The sequence below is a fragment of the Miniopterus schreibersii genome (assembly GCF_964146895.1).
Source record: "Miniopterus schreibersii genome assembly, chromosome: 14".
Lineage (NCBI taxonomy): Eukaryota > Metazoa > Chordata > Mammalia > Chiroptera > Miniopteridae > Miniopterus > Miniopterus schreibersii.
In genome coordinates, this window is record NC_138114.1 from 11,970,097 (window position 1) to 11,988,997 (window position 18,901).

At 41.3% G+C, this 18,901-nt stretch overlaps 1 protein-coding gene across 2 annotated transcripts; it reads left to right on the forward strand.

The window, feature by feature from the left end:
• Positions 1 to 21: 21 nt before the first annotated feature.
• DYDC1 (DPY30 domain containing 1) lies at positions 22 to 16,600 on the forward strand. Of its 2 annotated transcripts, none has more exons than XM_081157801.1 (7): positions 22 to 142; positions 3,634 to 3,796; positions 4,258 to 4,359; positions 9,903 to 9,995; positions 13,315 to 13,371; positions 14,098 to 14,202; positions 16,523 to 16,600. In XM_081157801.1, exons 2-7 carry the CDS (start codon positions 3,650 to 3,652, stop codon positions 16,550 to 16,552), a joined length of 534 nt encoding a protein of 177 aa, XP_081013927.1. In that variant the 5' UTR covers positions 22 to 142; positions 3,634 to 3,649; the 3' UTR covers positions 16,553 to 16,600. The 2 variants fall into 2 exon arrangements, with proteins under 2 accessions (XP_081013927.1, XP_081013928.1); XM_081157802.1 differs by having other exon boundaries at positions 78 to 142; positions 9,906 to 9,995.
• The last annotated feature ends 2,301 nt before the right edge of the window (positions 16,601 to 18,901 follow it).

The following is an 18,901-nucleotide window of genomic DNA, read 5'->3' on the forward strand; positions in this document are numbered from 1 at the left end:
GTGCGCCTGGCGGGCGCAGGCGCAGTTGGGGAGCTCCGGCCTCGGGGCTGGGCTGGGGGCCGGCGGCAGGGGGGCTTCGGGCCGTGGGACCTCGGGGCGGTGTGGGGCTCCGGCGACGCCCAGGCTCCCGAACCCAGCGGGGGTTAGTTCAGCGCCGAGGGCTCGGTGGGCACCTCCGGGCGGGCTCCCTCCTCTTCCTCCGCGGCGACCGGCGCCGAGCCCGGGGAGGGCGGGGGAGGCGGGAACGGGTCGCGGACCGGGGGTGGGAAAGAAACCCGGGCGCCCCGACTCGAGGGCTGCCAAATAAAATACGGGGCGCCCAGGTAAACGTGCATTTCAGAGAAATAAGGAATAACTTGATAGTACAAGTACAGCGTAATGCATATCATTCGGTATCTGAAATGCAACTGTAACTGCGCGTCTGTGTGTCTGTTTGCTACGAATCCCTCCCTCCCCGCTCGGCCCGCCCGCTTTCTCCCCGGCCTGGCCCACGGACCTCTTCCTATTCTTGTAACAACGTCTCCAGATTAGAGGCAGCTGGCTCTGTGGGAAGGGGCTTTCTGATATGAAAAATAACATCCCTTCAAACAGCCTTGGTGAGATGGGCATTCCCGCGATGCCATTGACAGGAAGCTGCCCAGGGGGGTGGCGAGGCGCGCCTGGGGCCTCCCTGGGCGGGCGATGCGCCCATGGAGCTGAGACCGGCCCTCCGTGGGCCCTGCTCTTAGGCCAGAGGTTTTCTCCCTTGGGGACCATGGTCCCCTTCCCGTGTATTACCTTTATGGAGTTGCAGCAAGAATCTATGCCCCTTTTATTTTATTTTTTAAATATGTTTTTATTGATTTTAGAGAAGAAGGGAGAGGGAGGGAGAAGCAGAAACATTGATGAGAAACATCTATGGGCTGCACCCTGAGCTCCCCCTACTGGAGATGGAGCCTGCAACTCTGGCATGTACCCTGACACAGAATCAAACCGGTGACCTCTTTGGTACATGGGACAAAACTCAACCAACTGAGTCACGTGCCCCCCCCTTCTAATCTTTTTCCAGTTCAAATGATATGTCAATGTAATTATTTTTGTCCTTAGAGTATATCTCATCCAAGAAATACAGTGAAGATACTGTGTTCCAAATTCAGTTGTAATAGTTCTTTTCTCTGCATGGTTAAGATACCATTACCAGCTTGATAAAGAATCAGGTTCATTTGTGGCAGTTTTTAGAGTTTTAGTTTTTATTACTCCATTTACCTGCACACATACACATTCCTTTTCCCACTGCTGTTGCTAATACAAAAGGTGGCGTACTATAGACAATTTCTGCACCTTACTTTTTTTCACTTCACACTATGTCCTACAGATCACTCCCTTCTTTAGAGATCCTCCTCATTTCCTTTTATATTTGCACAGTCACCCGTTGTGTTGCTGTATCTCACCAGTCTTTAATGATGAACATTTGGATGGGATTCCAGTTTGTGTATTCCAACTACTGGTGTAAAATAACCATGTGCATATTTGACTTCATATTTTTGTAAGCTAGGATTCCAGAAGTGAGATTGAATGGTCAAAGGATAAATACATAAGTAATATTCTAGATATTGCCAAATTCCCCTCCATAGGGGTTATACCATTTTGTACTCTCACCACTGTTGTATGAGAAAGAGCTATATTTTGGGGGTCTATGGATGAATTACAGGAGATCATTTTTTAAAAATTCAAGTATAGTTGGAATACAATATTACATTAATTCCAGGTGTATGGTATAGTAATTCGATGCTTACATATCTTGCAACGTGATCATCACACTAAGTCTAGAAAACACTTGTCATGGTACAAAGTTATCACAATTTTATTGACTGTTGCCCTTCACCTTTCATCTATCCCCCTACACCCTTCTGGCAACCATCGGTTTGATCTCTGTTTCTATGAGTCTGTTTCTGTTTTGTTTTGTTTTTTTTTTAGTTTCCACATGTAAGTGAAACCATATGTTATTTGTCTTTTTCTGTCTGACTTATTTTACTTATCATAATACCCTCAAGTAATTGTTTAAAATTTTTTTTTTGCAAAATGTTAGATGCATTTGTCCAGCAGCAGGCCTAGACACACTGTCGTTCTACCCCTATAATTGGCCATGCCAGACATATAATAGGTACTCAGTATCTGTATGTGTAGATATAGATAAATATAGATGTATATCTATATATATATAGATAGGCCAGATGGGAGGAGGGTTGGGGAGCTAGGTGAAAGAGTTAGAATTAAGGAGTATAAATTAATAGCTACAAAATAGTCACAGGGATGTAAAGTGTAGCATAGGGAATATAGTCAATATTTAATAACTATTGATGGGTATTAGAATTACTGGGGGATCACTTCATATATAAATGTCTAACCACTATGCTATACACCTGAAACTAATATCAAATAATATTGAATGTCAACTATAATTGAAAAATAAAATTATATACATATATGTGTGTGTGTGTATAAATATATATATATCCAGAAGGGTCTAGCTTCCATAGGTTAATTTGAGGGTGATAGTTTTTTCATAGCACCTGAGATATAGTGGTTGCTGCATTTCTTTCTTTTAAAAATACCTGGTCTAAGGTTATTCCTGTCCATCTTCATAACTAATAGACTGGGACATTACTGGGAGAGTAGAGAAACTCACTTGTTTGCCATGATGGAGAACCAGCTGTGTCAGCCCTGTGATTAAAACACTCCTTGAGGGGCTAGAGGAGCTTGTCTTTTAGTGGAAGGACAGAAACGTGCCTATAGGGATAATTCTCAGATAGTGTGACAAGTGCTGTGTGAGCTGCTTGGGAAGGAGGAACTTCTTTGCATTGCCTGGGAAAGCTCAGGGAAGGAGAGATGATCTATATCCTGCAGGTGAGGAGATAGGCATCATCATGTACAAAAGTCATGGAGATGGAAATGTGTAAGATGTGATCAGCAGAATGGCAGGATTTTCAGTGTGGTTAGAGCCCAGGCTATACTGCAATGGAAGAATCGTCTGGGGGTGAGTCTCAAAGGACGTTGGGGCCAGAGTGTCAGGAGCCGCCTCATATGCTAGTCTTTGAAGGTTGAATTTTTTTTATTCTTTGGATTTGGAGATTCATGGACTTTTTTTTTTTTTTTTTTTTTGAGGTGGACTATTGTGATGTTTTCTAAAAATGATTCCCATGGCTTGGGAGGAGTGTCTTAGTACAGACATTAGGGTAACCACTTGAATCAGGAGTTGGATATGAGTCCCACGTCTACCATGTGCCACCTGCGTGATCTCTGTGTCTGGGCTTCCTCATCTGAAAAATGATGTCCATTTTTCAGGTGTGTTGTGAGGATTAAGTGAGACATGCATTGCTTGGCATATAGTCCTCTCACAATCAGTAATGACAGTATCCCTCTTCTGACTCTTGGACTCAGGATTTCAAAACTATTTTAGTTGTAGTGACTTCTCTGAAGCCTTTTTTGGAAACCAATGGAAGTCTCGTGGGGCCAGCTTGCTTGTGCCATCCGTGATGTGAGGCGCCCATGACTGGTGACAGGATGTAGTACTTTGTTGGCCTCACTGGACTCTATTTTTATTGTGTCTTAATTGGAAATTTCCTGCATTAATGCAAAAACATTATCTTTCAGAAGTTAGGAGTTAGAAATGGAGTCGAGGTATCTTCAAAAGCACCTCGGGACGTGTCTAACTCAAGGTCTTGCAGATGTGGCAAGAATGCGCCCACTGGATCCAATAGAATATTTAGCATTGTGGATTTACAAATATAAGGAAAATGTGGTCATGGAGGAGCTGGTAAGTATGGATCTTCTTTTAGAAATTTAGAAGAGTAAAATAATTTGTCCCATATGTCTGCTTTCTAAAAAAGTTCAACATTATTATTTCTTTCTATTATAAACACAGTGTGTTTAGTATACAAAAACTTGGACAACATGAAAAAGTAGAAAGAAGAAATTTCCCAAAGAAGATTTCTATTTAGATTTTTAGGTATTTTTTCCAATCCTTTTTCTAAACATTTGTCTATAGATTTTTTTTTTACGTAATTGTGATCATACTCAATGTATAATTTTTAAATTCGGTGCTCTTTATTCAAATAAAACACATATTTTCCCCAATTATTGTACAGTTTTCAAATGGATAGACTATACGTTGCCTTATCCTTTCCCTACTGTTGGTGATTAATATGCTTTCCGAATTGTTTGACAAGTCGTTTGATCTCTAATTAGTCATGCGATATTGCTTTTAAACGATGCTAGAGGCAGAAGGAGCTGGCCGACTTGGAGCGTGAGAGACAGGTGGCTCTGATGGAGCGGGAAGTGTTGGAGAGGCTCAAGGCGGAGGAGCTCATGTTTCAGCAGGTGAGACTGGCACGGGAGCTCGGAGGGGACTGCAGTCCGCAGTGTCAGCCTCCGTGTGGCGCAGCCCAAATGCTGAAAGATTCCCACCTCTGGTTACCTCCATGTGGTTTTCTCATATCTTCCTCTTTATGTACGCATCGTCTTTGCTGGAGAAGCAGCAGCAGTGAGGTAGGAGGAAAACCCAGAGAGTGGCTCGCTCGGGAGCCAAGGGGAGAGAGCATCCCAGTGACACCTCCGTGGTCAACCACGTCTGTGCCGGTTGAGTGAGAACAGGACTGCAAAGTGCTCATACAAGGCCACTTTGGTGGGAGCCACGTGGTGGGGTGGGGTGGGGTGGGGTGTAGCAGGGGAGATGGTAAGTGTAGGTAATACTTTCAAGCAGGTTTTCAGGGGAAGGAGTTTTTGTGTGTGTGTGTGTGTGTGTGTGTGTGTGTGTGTGTGTGTGTGTGTGTGTGTGTGTGTTTAAGGAACATAATGGCGGGGGAGTGGTTGATAAGAAATACAGGGGATGATTGGTAGAGTCAGCTTTCCATGGAGAAAAAGGGAAACCGAGCCTGGGACATAGGTTAGGCAGGTAGAAGGGCACTTCTTTGATTCCTTGATTGAAGGGAAGAGGAGGGGATGGGACATGTGGGTGTATAGGTTTCGTGGCACGAAGTTGAAAGCAGTTTCTGTTGACTGTGTCTTCTTCATGAAGTAGGGACCACAATCGTCTTTCAGGAATGAGGTAGTAAAGTAGGAGGTGTGGGGAGAGTGGTGAAGCGTGTGGGATGGTGGCTTTGGAGATGGCAGAGAGCTGATCAGGGAAACAGCATTACTTGGTAGCATTGAGAACCCTGATGTAGTTGGAGACCACACATTTATAATATAGTTTTCATCTGACTTGGTTTTGTGAGTACGTGATTTTCTGCACTTAGACCAAGATATCTGAGTGAAGCTGTGGCAGAGGCAGACCCTTCTACTGAAGTAGGTTTGGGGTTCCAGGATTGGGGAACTGAAGATATTGGTAAGAGAATGATTGGAGGAATGGGTCATGGAGTAGTAACTAGATAGGGGAAAGTTCCAGAGTGGCTTCTGGACTAATTTATGGACAGACTCTCCACTAAATTTAAGTCACCCCTATAGTTGTACCATATGGTGCTTAACTCCAGAGTCTTAACTCCAGTTTACACATCTAAAAAAGGGAAAGAAGCCAATTATTTGGGTGTGTAGATAGAAAGTTAAATATAGACATGGGAAATAGCTTTTTTATCTAATCTCCCATTCTTGACATTGGACAGAATATTCTAGGCACCTTAGATGGACATGATTGTTGAAAACTTTACTGTTTCTGAGTCTTCCTTTTTCAGTCATTGGCTCATTCTTGTGGGGAAGTTACAAAGTGTTGAGTAGTGTCTGCCGCAGTAGCCCCAGCTGTGAGTGAGGATCTGCCCTTCCTCTTAGCAGCTCCTACGGCTGGTATCTGTACCCCATCTGTCAGAATAAGGAGAGCTTCTCAGCAGTTCTCCCCCAGGACAATTATATCATAAATGTAGAGATACTTAACTTTCTTTAACTCATCTGCTTTATCTTTCTTAGATAAAATTTGTCAATACTAGAAATCAAACATTTCTCTAGCTGTATCATGTTGACCAGTATAAAGCAATCCACTGCATTGAACCCTAAGCATTGTATTGGGAGTGAAAGATATAATGATATTCTGCAAAAGATTTTATGGCCAGTTAAAGATGTGGAGTGGTGACACAGATGAGAGAAGGTGAAGGGACACGCGGAGAGATGTGCCAACAGAGAAAAGCTTGAGAGTGTGAGGCTGAGATGAAGAGAAACCGAGAGGCCTCTCTGTTCCCCCTGAATCAGGTGGCTGGAGGTTCAGGACTCTGGTCACCTGCCTATTGATTGCAAGAGTCAGTGTTCTCATAGTAATAACACTTGGCTGGGGATGCCTTGAAAATTTAGGCACTCTCCAGCAAGCCTGAGTCCTTGTGGACAGGCTAGTATTTTCATTGCTGTTTTCTACTTAAGAGCTTATTTTAGAAGTAGCAGCTTTTTAATTTTTTTTATTTGATTACCTTTCTAATGATTTTACTCTCTTTGTGTACAGAAGGGAATTGGGTTTTGAAAATTTCCTGAGAATGTTAAGAAACTGGTTATGTTGACCACTGTGGTGGGTATTTAACAACTGCACTTTGCATTATTGTTGAGAGATTCGAGTTATTTCACTTTCTCTACCATTGTCTGCAAGTTAATAGAATGACATGTTCCTGCATTTCAGCTACCTGTCTTAGTGCTGGTAGTACAGGAATGTGAACAATTACTTTAACAGCCCTTTATGAATAAGTATTAATCACTGTTTATTATCCCTATTTGTTCAGATGTTTTACTTAAAAACTGTAGTTTTAAAATGCTCTTAATGGGATGAGCATATTAGCTTGTTTATGAGGTAGGCTGGATTGATGGTGACAATTTATTTTCTGGCTTAGAGGCTGGCAAACTCTTTCTCCAAGGGTAGATATTCTAGAGGTAAAACTGAAGATATTATGTAGGTATTATGGTGTATTATGTACATATAGCAAGAAAGAAAACAAATTTCCACAAATGTTTTATTAATGAAATGAATAATAATTATTTGAATAGAATATTTTTGTAATATAAGCTTACTACTGAGAAGAATTAAATTCATTTTTTAAATATAGCATTTCACTTAGTTGGAGTTCAAATTGAATGTTCCCTATCATCAAAGTTGTTTGAAAATGTTTATCTGTTAGTGCTGATCTGAAATGAGATTTTATGTATTTATCTTTGAAAGTATCCTTTCACACGTAGGTCCTGCCAGATATTGGTATCAGCCCATGTGCATTTAATTTTGAGCATATTCATCTCTTGGAAGGCATTCATGGAGTTCTATTAGGTTTTTCTCTTGATATTTGTTTTTTAGCATGTTCTTGCCTTATAGATCAATCACTTCCAGTTGAAGGTTGGTATTAGCTTCTCAATTACAGTTCAGTGGGTTTTGAAATATGGAAATTTCCTTTGTGCTTATATCGTGGCCTAACAACACTCCGGAACTACAGTTTGAGCTTGGAAAATATACCTGCTGCAAATTTGTGTGGGAATGGAGACCTAGTTCCTTGTTTTGGTTTTGACAGCACTAGAAGTATATAAAGCAGCTTGGCATGGGGATTCAAACATTAATTGTTGAAATGATTTTTCTGCAATGTAAGTTTTACATATAAATGCTATTTTGCCTTAAAATTTTAGGTTGAATTGATTAAAAAACATTATTAAGTCTGCAGCAAAAAGCGAATTTCTAGAGCCATTTAATTTTTTATAATAGTGGCTGAAATGGTTCTTCTCATTGAGAAAATTTCAGTCTCAGAAATTCTCAGCAAAACATGGCCACCATGAAGCCATGAAACTGCCGTGTGGTAGGGCGAGTCAAGATCTAGCCAGCTTCTGTTTCTGACAAAAATTCATAGGACTGACAATGCTTAAGTTCATACGAGAGAATGTAGGACACTGTTGACACCATTGGCTCAATGCACATGATAGAGTGAAGTATTTTCTGCAGAGTCACTGCTGTTCAATACCGTGAGCTCTCATAGGCTTTAAACACTGTTTTCACAAGCTTTGTAAATTTGTCCAACTTAACCTTTTTCTGTTTTATGGTTCCACATATATTTTTTTAATCATTTTTTGTAATGCATCTTAGCAGATTTCACTTCTGGTTGTACTGAATTAATGTTTCTCAGCTTCTTTGAAAATATTATTGCTTGTAGTTGTCCCATGAAGACCATTCACAGAGGCTGATTTTTCAGTCGCTTCAAACTCGGCATTGACCCCTTGAGTAAACAACAGTTGAGCAGTGTTGGGAACATTTGTCCACTTGTCAGGAGCCAGGGAGAACCTCCTAGAATCATTTGCCTTGCATTTAATTGACAACTATCGATCCCAATGTCATCAGCTCTGTGAGCAACTGTTCTAGCCCAAAGGCTAATGTTAAATAAGCTTGTTTTCCCAGACACTGAAATCAAACATGTTTTAATTAAATAACATTTGGAAGATGTGTTCTTTGTTTGACTAACAAATGAGCGACTTGAAAACTTACTTTTTTTTTTGTTAATCCTAACTGGAGGATATTTTTTTCATTGATTTTTTTTTTTTTAGAGAGAATTTCTTGAAGGAAGGGAGGGAGGGACAGAGGGAGACAGAGAGGGGAGGGAGAGAGAGAGAGAGAGAGAGAGAAACATTGATGTGAGAGAGTCACATTGATTGGTTGCCTCCCACATGCACCCCAACTAGGGCCAGGGATTGAACCTGCAATCCAGGTTCCTGCCCTTGACCGGGAATTGAACCCACAATCCTTTGGTCCTCAGGCTGACACTCTAACCAGTGGCCACACCAGTCAGGGCTTGGAAACTTACTTTTGTTGCAGCCTCATTTTCATTTTTAATTTTTGTGAAGAAATTCTGTAGAGATGAAATAATTGGGTTTTTAAATTTTAAATAAGTTTTTATTGATTTTTTAGAGCGAGAGAGGAAGGGAGAGGGATAGAGAGAGAGAAGCATCAATAAGAGAGAAACATCATCGATCCGCTGCCTCCTGCACGCTTTCTACTGGGGATCAAGCCCAAAACCTAGGCATGTGCCCTGACCAGGAATCGAACTGGTGACCTCTTGGTTCAAGGGTCAGTGCGCAACCACTGAACCACGCCGGCTGGGCAATATTGCTTCTTATTTTTACCTGATGGATAAGCACTAATTAAAAATAAATATCGCAGTATAGTGATAATGTGACCCTGCAGATCTGTTGAATAGTGTGCTAGGCAGCCATGCAGTGATGAGAGTGCCCCCTATGGTCTGTGTTGCAACTACTCAACTGTGCTGTTGTAGTGCAAAAGCAGTCATGAGAGTGACCATGGCAGTGTTTCAATAAAACTTTATTTATAGACACTGAAATTTGAACTTCACATTATTATTATTATTATTTGATATTTTTCAGCCATTTAAAAATGTACAAACCATTTGTAGCTTTAGGGCTGTATAAAAGCAGGAGTTGGATCGGATTTGGCCCACAGAATTTTGTTTGCTAACCCCTTTGCTAGTATGGCATAGGCGTTGAGTTGGGACCAAATACATTGTTGACTATCAGTGGTTTCAGATAATAAGGATTTTCTCATCCACTCTCTGTAACCAAGTTTTGGTGGTTTGAAGACCCATCCATCTCTGCTTAACAAGATTTTATCGGAAAAAATTGCTGCAATCTCATTTGTTGCTTCAAGAAGAACAGAGACAGTGACTTGATTCTGTACAAATTGTGCTTTTCTACAATTAGCAATTAAGGAAGCTTCCTTTTTATATTGTATATTTCAGGAAATATTCGTAAACGCTATAAAGTATTAGGTGGCTGTGATCACTTATTTTTGTAAGTTTTTGAAATTTAGGTGGGTGTAAACTTAATGATCCAGGGACATTTCAGAGTGATAGAGTTAATTCCTGGCAGTTGATCTGACTCTGACATGACCTACTTTTTTTCTGAATATTCAGCAGCAGTTGGCCATCCAGCTGGAGTTGGAAATGCAAGAAAAAGAGAGACAGAGAATAGAAAAACTAGAGAGAGCTCAAGAACAATTAGAGAAGGTAATTTGAAGGTTTATAAAACTTTTATTTAAAACCTCTTAGAATCCTCAAGCTGTTTTTTTCTAGATGTTATATCATGAGTTTCATAGTCTAAAGACCTGCTACACAGCTGTGTGACTTAAACATGTCTTATCTCTTTGAAAAATAGAGATAACAGTCTAATATTATTAGCAATATTTCACTGGGTTATTTTAAGGATCAAATAAGATTGTGTGTGCAAAACTGCTTTGTGAGCAATTTCATAAAAGTGATATTCATAGTTCTCTAATAGTGATATTATCAACATTTTGGTTAAGAGTGAGTTGTTTCTAATTATGGTGGTTGATGTGAAGGTCTTTATAATATTGGAGGTACTCTGATCTCTGGCATAGTAGTGCATCTCTTTTCTTTATGTTAGCTGTATTATCAACAATAATTTACATTTAAAATATGTTAATATGGATTTTTTCATGTCTTTTTATTAAATAAACTATGCAGTAACTTAAATCAAAAAGTTCATCTCCATTTACTATGTCTGTATAATATGTCAAGCCTCTAATTTGGCCAATGTTTCCTGATATCCCCAAAGTATGTGTCATATAGACCAAACTTCTGAATGACCGAGTTATAGTTTTCAACTGGATATTTCCTATTGTATGTTATAGCCAGTATCTGTTATGTAAATGTTACTCTTCTATTCCATAATTAAGAATAAAAACAGAAGCAGGTTTTATAGAATATGTTTATTAACAGCTTAGATGAGAGCATCAATACTTAAAATAATTTTCTAAAAGCTGGAAGGGTGAATTGAATAAAAAAAAGATGAGTTTTAAAAGGATAAATTCAAAGCCTTATATGTAGTTTTAAAATATACAGGTGCTGATGCTATCTTAGTCTTAGTAGGGTACATGGATATACATGCATGCATACACACACTCATAAATACATATAAATACATACCCTTTTTCTCTTCAGTTAAGATTCAGTGATCTAAAATGAAGAAGCCCTGGCCAGTGTGGCTCAGTTGATTGGGCATCATCCCATGCACCGAAAGGTTGCTGGTTCAATTCCCAATCAGGGCACATGCCTGGGCTGTGGACTAGATCCCTGGTAGGGGGTGTCCAGGAAGCAGCTGATTGATGTTCTCTCACATCAGTGTTTCTCTCTCTTTCTCCCTCTTCCTTCCTCTCTCTCTCTCTCTCTCTCAAAAGCAATAAAAAATTAAAAAACACACAAAAGAAGTTAAAACAGAATATCAAGGAGACAGTGATCAGAATGATAAGACAATTGAAAGTATTTTTTATCAAGATGCCCTGATTGGTATTGTCAGCCAGTGGTCGTTTGTGCCAATTCAGCAACAACAGGAATCCCTACTGTGGGCTGTGGTGAAGAAGGAAACTTTATTCAGTGCAAAACAGCTCAATTGTGCTAGAGCATGGCTGTGAAAGCAGCTCAGCAGCGAACAGGTCTGGGGCCAGGCCCCTCTCCAGCTGGACAGCTCTGCTCTGCGGCAGTCTGCTTCACTCTGCCCTGGCGAGGGAGCCCTGGCCTTGCAGCTCAGCCAGGGAGGTGCGGGTGGGGAAAGAAAGTGAGCTCTCAAACAGAGGGGAGCTGGCTTTCATGGACAGAAATCCCCACCCCGGGCCCTGATTGGTCTGTCCCCTTGCAAATGAGGACTCCAAATCCTGCAAGTCTGATTGGTCCAAAAGGCACTGGCCTGATTGGCTGGGACTGCACTCCTCAGTCTTATTGGTTGAAGCAGGATTTCAGGAGCTCCTTTCTAAGGGCAGCTCAGATGGCACGAACAGGCAGTTCAGCGCAGAGGCAGGTAGTTCAGTATAGGTTTCTCTCTGGTTTGCATGAGAGGCCCGTGCAGAAGTGGCTGCTAGGCTCTGTTTTTTAAAATTTGAGCCCAGTTAGCAACCAGGAGCCCTTCTCAGTAGGTGTCTTTTTTCCCTCAGGATTCACATTATATTTGAATGTTTGAAAGTCTGTGATTTATAGGAGGGGTTTCAGTCTGTTTTGTGGCTCCATAAGGGTTACACGTGTTATTGACTCTCTGCAGGCATCATCAGACCTTGTGACCTGAGCCACAATAACTTCAATATTCCATGTTTCTACTAGCTGACCACCCCTCAGCTTTCTCCTGCAAAGTACCCCTGCCTTACCCATTGCTTAGAAATGAGTCCTTTTATGTCTTTTTTGCCCTTGCCTTCTGGTGGCTGCAGAGATAGTACTTAAACTATTATTTGCAAAAGGAAATTTATTGGAAGGATCCTGGGTTGAAGAAAGGGCTTTACAGCTAAACTGTGAAGGGCTCTGATACAGTTGGACCTTCAAGACCCTCGGGAGCACGAAAATCAAATGCTACCCGGGTTCTTTCTTCTGCTGTTCTCTGGCCCTTAGTTTTAGTCTTTCTAACAATTGGTGCACATGGGTGAGGCACGTGGTCCTTAAAGGCTCTTGGGTCTCATAAATATTGTGGGTCCTACCACCTGAGAGGAGTGGATTCCTTTTTTTGTTTTGGTTTCAGTTAAGAAAAGCATCTTGGGGAAGGATTCTGACTGGCTTATTTTGTATCAAGTATTCATCCATTGGCTGGGGCCAGGGTCCTATGAGAACATGGACTTTCCCACTACAGCCATGTGTGATGGGCTAAGATGTTACAGGAGAATGGAATGGCCTTGAGAAATATACCCTATCCTCTATAATTACAGTTCCTAATCTTTGAACAGCCAAAATAAATCAGCTCAGGATCAGTTAGGTCACCCTGCTGCCTTGGAATAAAAAGACAGAGGCCATTGCAAGACATGGTTGGTTAGAAAAATATTTTCACATATACAACAAGGCCTCTCATGTGTTCAGAGTACTATGGAGGGCATTGCTTGGATACTCTGAGAGGATTCGCATATTGGATAGTGACTTTGGGACACCTTAACACCCTCAGAAATATTTACCTCTTTCTTACTATGTGTACAATTTTACTTCACTGCAAGTTCTCCCTAAAATCTCTTCTTCTAAGAATTTATTAAAAATTTTGTTTTGTCACTTTTTATATTTGCTAATAACTTGGCTTCAGATTTGAGGTTTCAGCCCATTTCATGTAATAAAAAATTGTATTTAATTATAAACAAAACATGGTTGTCTTCTCTTAATATAGAGTATTAAATGATACTGATTGTCAGTTTTGTATTGTGTTCAGATCACTCATTTAAGAGTGATAACATTCTCACTGTTAAATTGATCATAGCATTATATAAAAGTAAAACTGCTTGAAAGTTAAACACATAATCAAAATGAAAAGTATAGTCAAAGTATTTTTCTTTTTTATATATTATAGGAGATGGCAATGAATATGGAAAATGAAGCTAAGGGTGAAGTTACTTCACATACAGAAGTGAGAAAAAAAGTTATTTTGTGTTACACGAAATAAATGAGTATCCTGGAATTTAAAGCTTAATTTTGATGCATTAGTAGCTAAATTTTTAATAAGGAGGTTATCAAAACTGATAGGCCAAATATATATTCTAGTAATAACAAGCTGCAAATAAGGTGTGCTTAAATTTTAAAGCAAAATCTCAAGGTGGATAAAAGTTCAGTTCGTATTTTTAAGACCCAGAATATTATGAGATATTGACCACATGATTACTTACAATGATATATTTTAAATTTCTGAATATATTTTTTAAGCAAGTTTTAGCATTCATTCCTAGAATTCTCTTGTTATTAACAGATATTGGTTCATTCCATTAATTAACAATGCTGAATTTTTTATTTATTTTTAATCCTCACCTGAGGATATTTTTTTCATTGCTTTTCAGAGAGAGTAGAAGGGACAGAGGGAGAGGGAGGAAAGAGAGAGAGGGAGAGACACTGATGTGAGAGACACATTGATTGGTTGCCTCCAGCGCAGGCTGAGCCTGCAACCAAGGTGGTGCCCTTGGCCGATGGAACCTGGGACCTTCAGGCTCCGGGCCGACGCGCTAACCATGGAGCCAACCGGCTGGGGCAACAGTGCTGAATTTTGATGTTGTAATTCAGGAATTTCTTACCAGGATTGAAAGAAAATTAATGTATTAACTTGGAAGTCACTTAAAAGTAAAACTGAAATTTACAATTGTAGGAGTCCCCAATAGAAGGAGGCAAGACGATAGCTGAGATGAGCGATCGCTACGGGGCACCGAACCTGAGCAGAGTGGAAGAGCTCGATGAACCAATGCTCTCTAATGTGAGTACGGTGAGGAGAGTGTTTCGTGAAAACCGGGTTTTTTACTTGCGGGAAGCCTTGTGAATGTGAGGCCAGCGCTGGTTGGCAGATGGGCCCTTTGCTCCATCGGAAGGAAACCGGCTCCCTAACAGGGTGCCGAGCACATCGCCGCCTGGCCTGGGCGCTGTTGGGAGCGCGTGCGGCTGGCCCAGGTGGGGATGGGCACGCTCGGCTCCTTCCAGGGCGGCACCACTGGCGGCGCAGGAGCTGCAAGCTCGGGTTGGGGTAACGGAGGCTGATGCGTGTGTTTTGGGGTTAGGCTTTCAATTTTTCCAAATATGTTTTAAATTCATTTGGTAAAACACATAATCTTTAAATTTGAGGGGTCAACATCTTGCCTCTCAGTAGCAAACCCTGGAACCAGGTAAGTATCTTAATGAAAGCATATGCTTTTACAGTCTATACATTTTTTATTCAAGAAACATGCAATGTTTTCTACATGCCAAGCACTGCGCCCGAGGCTATTGTGAATAGAATAGTTTTGGCCTTGTTTAGGGGAGAAACACAACTGAACAAGCAATTAATAGTCACAGTTCAAGTGGGCAGGAGATTTCCTGTCCAAACCAGCACCCTCCAAGAGTGAGAGGAGGGGCTGCCGAGAGGGAAGCCGATGGGCAGGTGCAAACTGGGACTGTCCCAGCAGACAGCATGCTTAGTCACCTTTGTCAGTGCTCACTGACAAGGGGACAGCAGCCCCGTTGAGGCACCTTGGTCGGGGGAGGCTTCCTGAAGGACGCCAGTTATTTGTCACTTGGGATGGAGGGTGGGGCTGAGAGCACAGCAAGTGTGCAGACCCTGAGAGGGAGGTCTGTAGGGAGTGTGACGCAGGGAGGGTGCGATAAGGCGGGGAGGAAGGGAGGCCAGTCCACGAGAGGACTTGTAATCTGCTCAGACGATTAGGTTTGATCCTGAAGGCAGTGGAGGCCGATATAATCAGAACTTCATTTTAGAAAGGCCATCTGGCTTCAGCATATAGAAGAAAATGGAGCCATAGATTTGAGAAGAACTTTAGGAAACTGTTGTAGTGATCTGGACAGCAGTGCCCTTGGTGGCCCACAGTAGCAAATGGTGTTTTTGAAAGCTGTTCAGAAAGTGGAGCTGGAAGTGGACTGGGTACGAATCAGTCAGTGGGAAACTTTTATTAAATGTTTTGGTAGTATGCAGGGTGCTAGAAAATGCCAGTGAACAAAACAGATTGGGTTCCTGCCCTTTGGGGCAATAGGCCAGTGGAGAAGGTGCTCTGAGAGGCCGGAGCAGGGAAACCTGACCTCACTGAGATATATCTCCTCAAGGAAGGGAAGTTTAAGGAATCAGCTTGAGATAAACCCAGCAGATGCTTTCAAGGAACTGAAATAGTACAGTATTATGGCTGAGTGGCATGGAGCTAGGAGAGTGGTGTGGAGCTTGGAGACGTGCACAGAAGTCAGATCACACTGGGCTCTCCAGGTCATGTTAGGGATTTTGGACTTAAGTGCAGTGGGAGTCATTGAAAGGGTTTAAGGACTAGATCTCTGTTTTTAGAAAGTTGAGAGAGGATTTAAATGGGCAGGAGTGGAAACACGAGACCACTTAGGAAGTTATTACAGTCATCCAGATGCAAAGGTGACCAGGACTAGGGCTGGGGTGCAAACAGCAGAGATTGGGGGAACGAATGGATCCAATATTGACCGAGAGGATAAGGGAGAGAAAGAAGTCGAGGATGATGCCCAGAGTTCTGCCTTGGGCACTGGATAGACTCTTTACCACTTTTGAGCTTTACCATTTGTTGAGTTGAGGAACATAAGAAGAGAAAGTAGGTTTTGTGAAAATGATGGCTTCGGTTGTGGACATGTTGAATTTTAGGTGAAACTGGCCAAAGGCCAGATGGTTTACAAGGCAGGTCTGGAGGACAGGAGAGAGGTCCAGGTGGAGACAAATCAGCAGTCACGGGCATATATGCTAATTGAAGCTAGGAGAGCAAGTAAGGTACCAGGAGAGCATGTAGAATACAGGAGGGACTGAGGGTGAAACCATTCTACTCCAGCATTTAAGGGGTGGGCGGAGGAAGGGAACTGCTGGGAAGATAAGGGTACCATCAGAGAAGCAGAAGAAAGGATGGGTTATAAGTGCGTTGAGAACACGGTTATATTGAACTTGGGTTTTATTTGAAATAATTTGAAATTATAAAAAAACTTCATTTACATAGTCACATAGAAATTACCTAAACTCTATTTTCTTTGGCTCGTACACTTTCACAGTTCTAATTGTATTAAAATATATTTACTTTTTATTTTGCCTTTAGGTTGACTTAAACATTGATCAAGATTTGTAGGATCAACCAAGCTAAGAGCAATAAACGTTTCTGCTTGTTTCAAGTTTCAAAATATGAAGTTTCCAATTGTAGTTTTTGCTTCCAAACTTGAACTCCCCCCCCCCCCCCCCCCCCCGTAAAGGCAGCTTTATAAATGGCGGCCTTAAAATACTGGCTTGGATTCCCCAGCGCAACTGGTTACTCTCACGATTCCACTGAGAGAACAGGATAATTTCTCAAAGCAACCAAAAGGGGCAAATGAGAGATAAACTGAAAGACTGTGTGTATCTAAGTGAGGACAAGATTGCCTGAGAGGAAAGTTATTGTCTGCGAGAAGTGGGAGAGGCTGCCACTGTGTAGGGCTCAGGAATATTCAGCATGCTTTAGATATGGCATTTCCCCCTGGGAGAGAACCGCAAAGATTTCCCCAGTTTGCTGGGAAGCGATGCTTCGTAGTACCCTTAACCCAGGCTTATTGACGGGGCTCGGATGGGTACAGATACAGAGAAGCGTCACTGCCTCTGGAACAATCAGTGGACGATGGCACTGGATACAGGCCATGCACGCAGGCTGTTTCCTGGAATGGACACTGGGTGGTCTGTGGACCCTCACTGCGCTCTTGGCCCCTTGGAAATTTCAGGTCTAGCCTGGAACTTTAGGGAGAACTTTGCTTCCTTTCTAAAATTCTTCCACATCTACATTATGAATCTTTTCTGTTCCTTAAGAAAGGGTGTAGGCATGGAAACACAAATGCCAGGAAGAGGCTTCTTTTTTATAGGTTTAAAAATCTGACCATCTCAAATATTCTAAGGAGGTAGATGTGTGGGAGTTCACAAACATTGCTGTCAGGGGTGTGAATTGGTAAAACGAGTTTGGAAGAGAGTTAGATTATTACCTAGAAATGTTGATCACAAACACACTTGAAAGTGTATAATCTGGAGAAGCTTTTACATGTGTGCACTGAAAGACACCTATGAGAATATTCATAGATGCATTGCTCCTAATAGCCACCACCTGACAATCATAAGTCTTTATTAAGAGAAGTGTGGATAATTAAATTGTGTTACACTCACACCAGCAGCAGTATCATGACTGAACCTCAAAAAGATAAAGCTGAATAGAAAAAAATAGTAACTATATTGTTCTATTTATAAAAAGTGAAAAAACATGCAAAAGCTAAATATTTTGCTTGCAGATACATTTATATGCTAAAAGAATCATTAACACAAAATTCAGCATAATGGTTCCCTCTAGGATCAGGGGTACATAATGAGTGTGGAGGAACTAAAAATATTCTATTTCTCGGGCTAGGGAGTAAGAAGAGAGGTAACAATTTTATTCTTTAGTTCCCACATTTTTCTTTACATGAAAAGAGATCTTGTGAATAAAGAAAGTATCATTCTTAATTTTAAGAAAGTTAATTTACATTAGACTTAAAGCACACATCCCACAAAGCTAATAGGAAATTCAGTCATTACAAGGGTTCTCCAATTTGAGAATTATAAAACTTTGCTTTTCCCTAACTTGAGGGTTAGGCAAAGATCCTGAGGTCCCACATGAGCCAGCACATCAGGGAGGCCCTACTGGTCATCAGCCACTGCCCACACTGGTCCACCGATCCAGGTTGCAGGTTCCTTTATGTCCAGCAGGCCCTGGTATATCCACCCCACACTTGGAATGGAGGGATCTTTGGGCACAAGGGAGCAGGAGAGAAGCTGGAGGTCCATGGGCCTAGAATTCAGCCTCCTCAACACATCACATAGCTAACCCTTCTGAGACCTTTCCATTTCCCCATGTAATTTAGCCTCTATTTCCAAGCTGTGGTTCTTTCATCTCTGTGTGGGTTTTTATGCCGGTGTCATTACTTATTAGAGCTTTGAAATACATATTAACTTTAAAAAGCTTTAAAAATTTTTCAATTACAGTTGACATACAGTATTATATTAGTTTTAAGTGTACAACATACTGATTAGATACGACTTACGGAGTGATCCCCCTGGTAAGTCTAGTACCCCTGTAACACCATACATAGTTATTACAATATTATTGACTATATTCCCTATGCTGTACTTTGCACCCCTGTGACTGTTTTTATAACTCCCAATTTGTGCTTCTTAACCCCTTCCCCTTTTTCACCCATCCTCCTAACACCCCTCCCACCTGGCAACCATCAAAATGTTCTCTGTATCTGAATTTGTTTCTGTTTTATTTTATTCATTAGATTCCACGTATTACTGAAGTCATGGCATTTGCCTTTCTCTGATTTCATTTAGCATAATATCCCCTAGGTCTATCCATGTTGTCACAAGTGGTAAGAGGTCACTCTTTTTTTATGGCTGAGCATTGTGTATATGTATCACACCTTTATCC

Excerpts from the sequence above, each read along its gene's own strand:
- DYDC1 (XM_081157801.1), top strand. The coding sequence starts at position 3,650 with ATGGAGTCGAGGTATCTTCAAAAGCACCTCGGGACGTGTCTAACTCAA. Across the intron at positions 9,996-13,314 it reads CTCAAGAACAATTAGAGAAG|GAGATGGCAATGAATATGGA; the intron begins GTAATTTGAAGG and ends TATATATTATAG. Across the intron at positions 14,203-16,522 it reads ATGAACCAATGCTCTCTAAT|GTTGACTTAAACATTGATCA; the intron begins GTGAGTACGGTG and ends TTTTGCCTTTAG.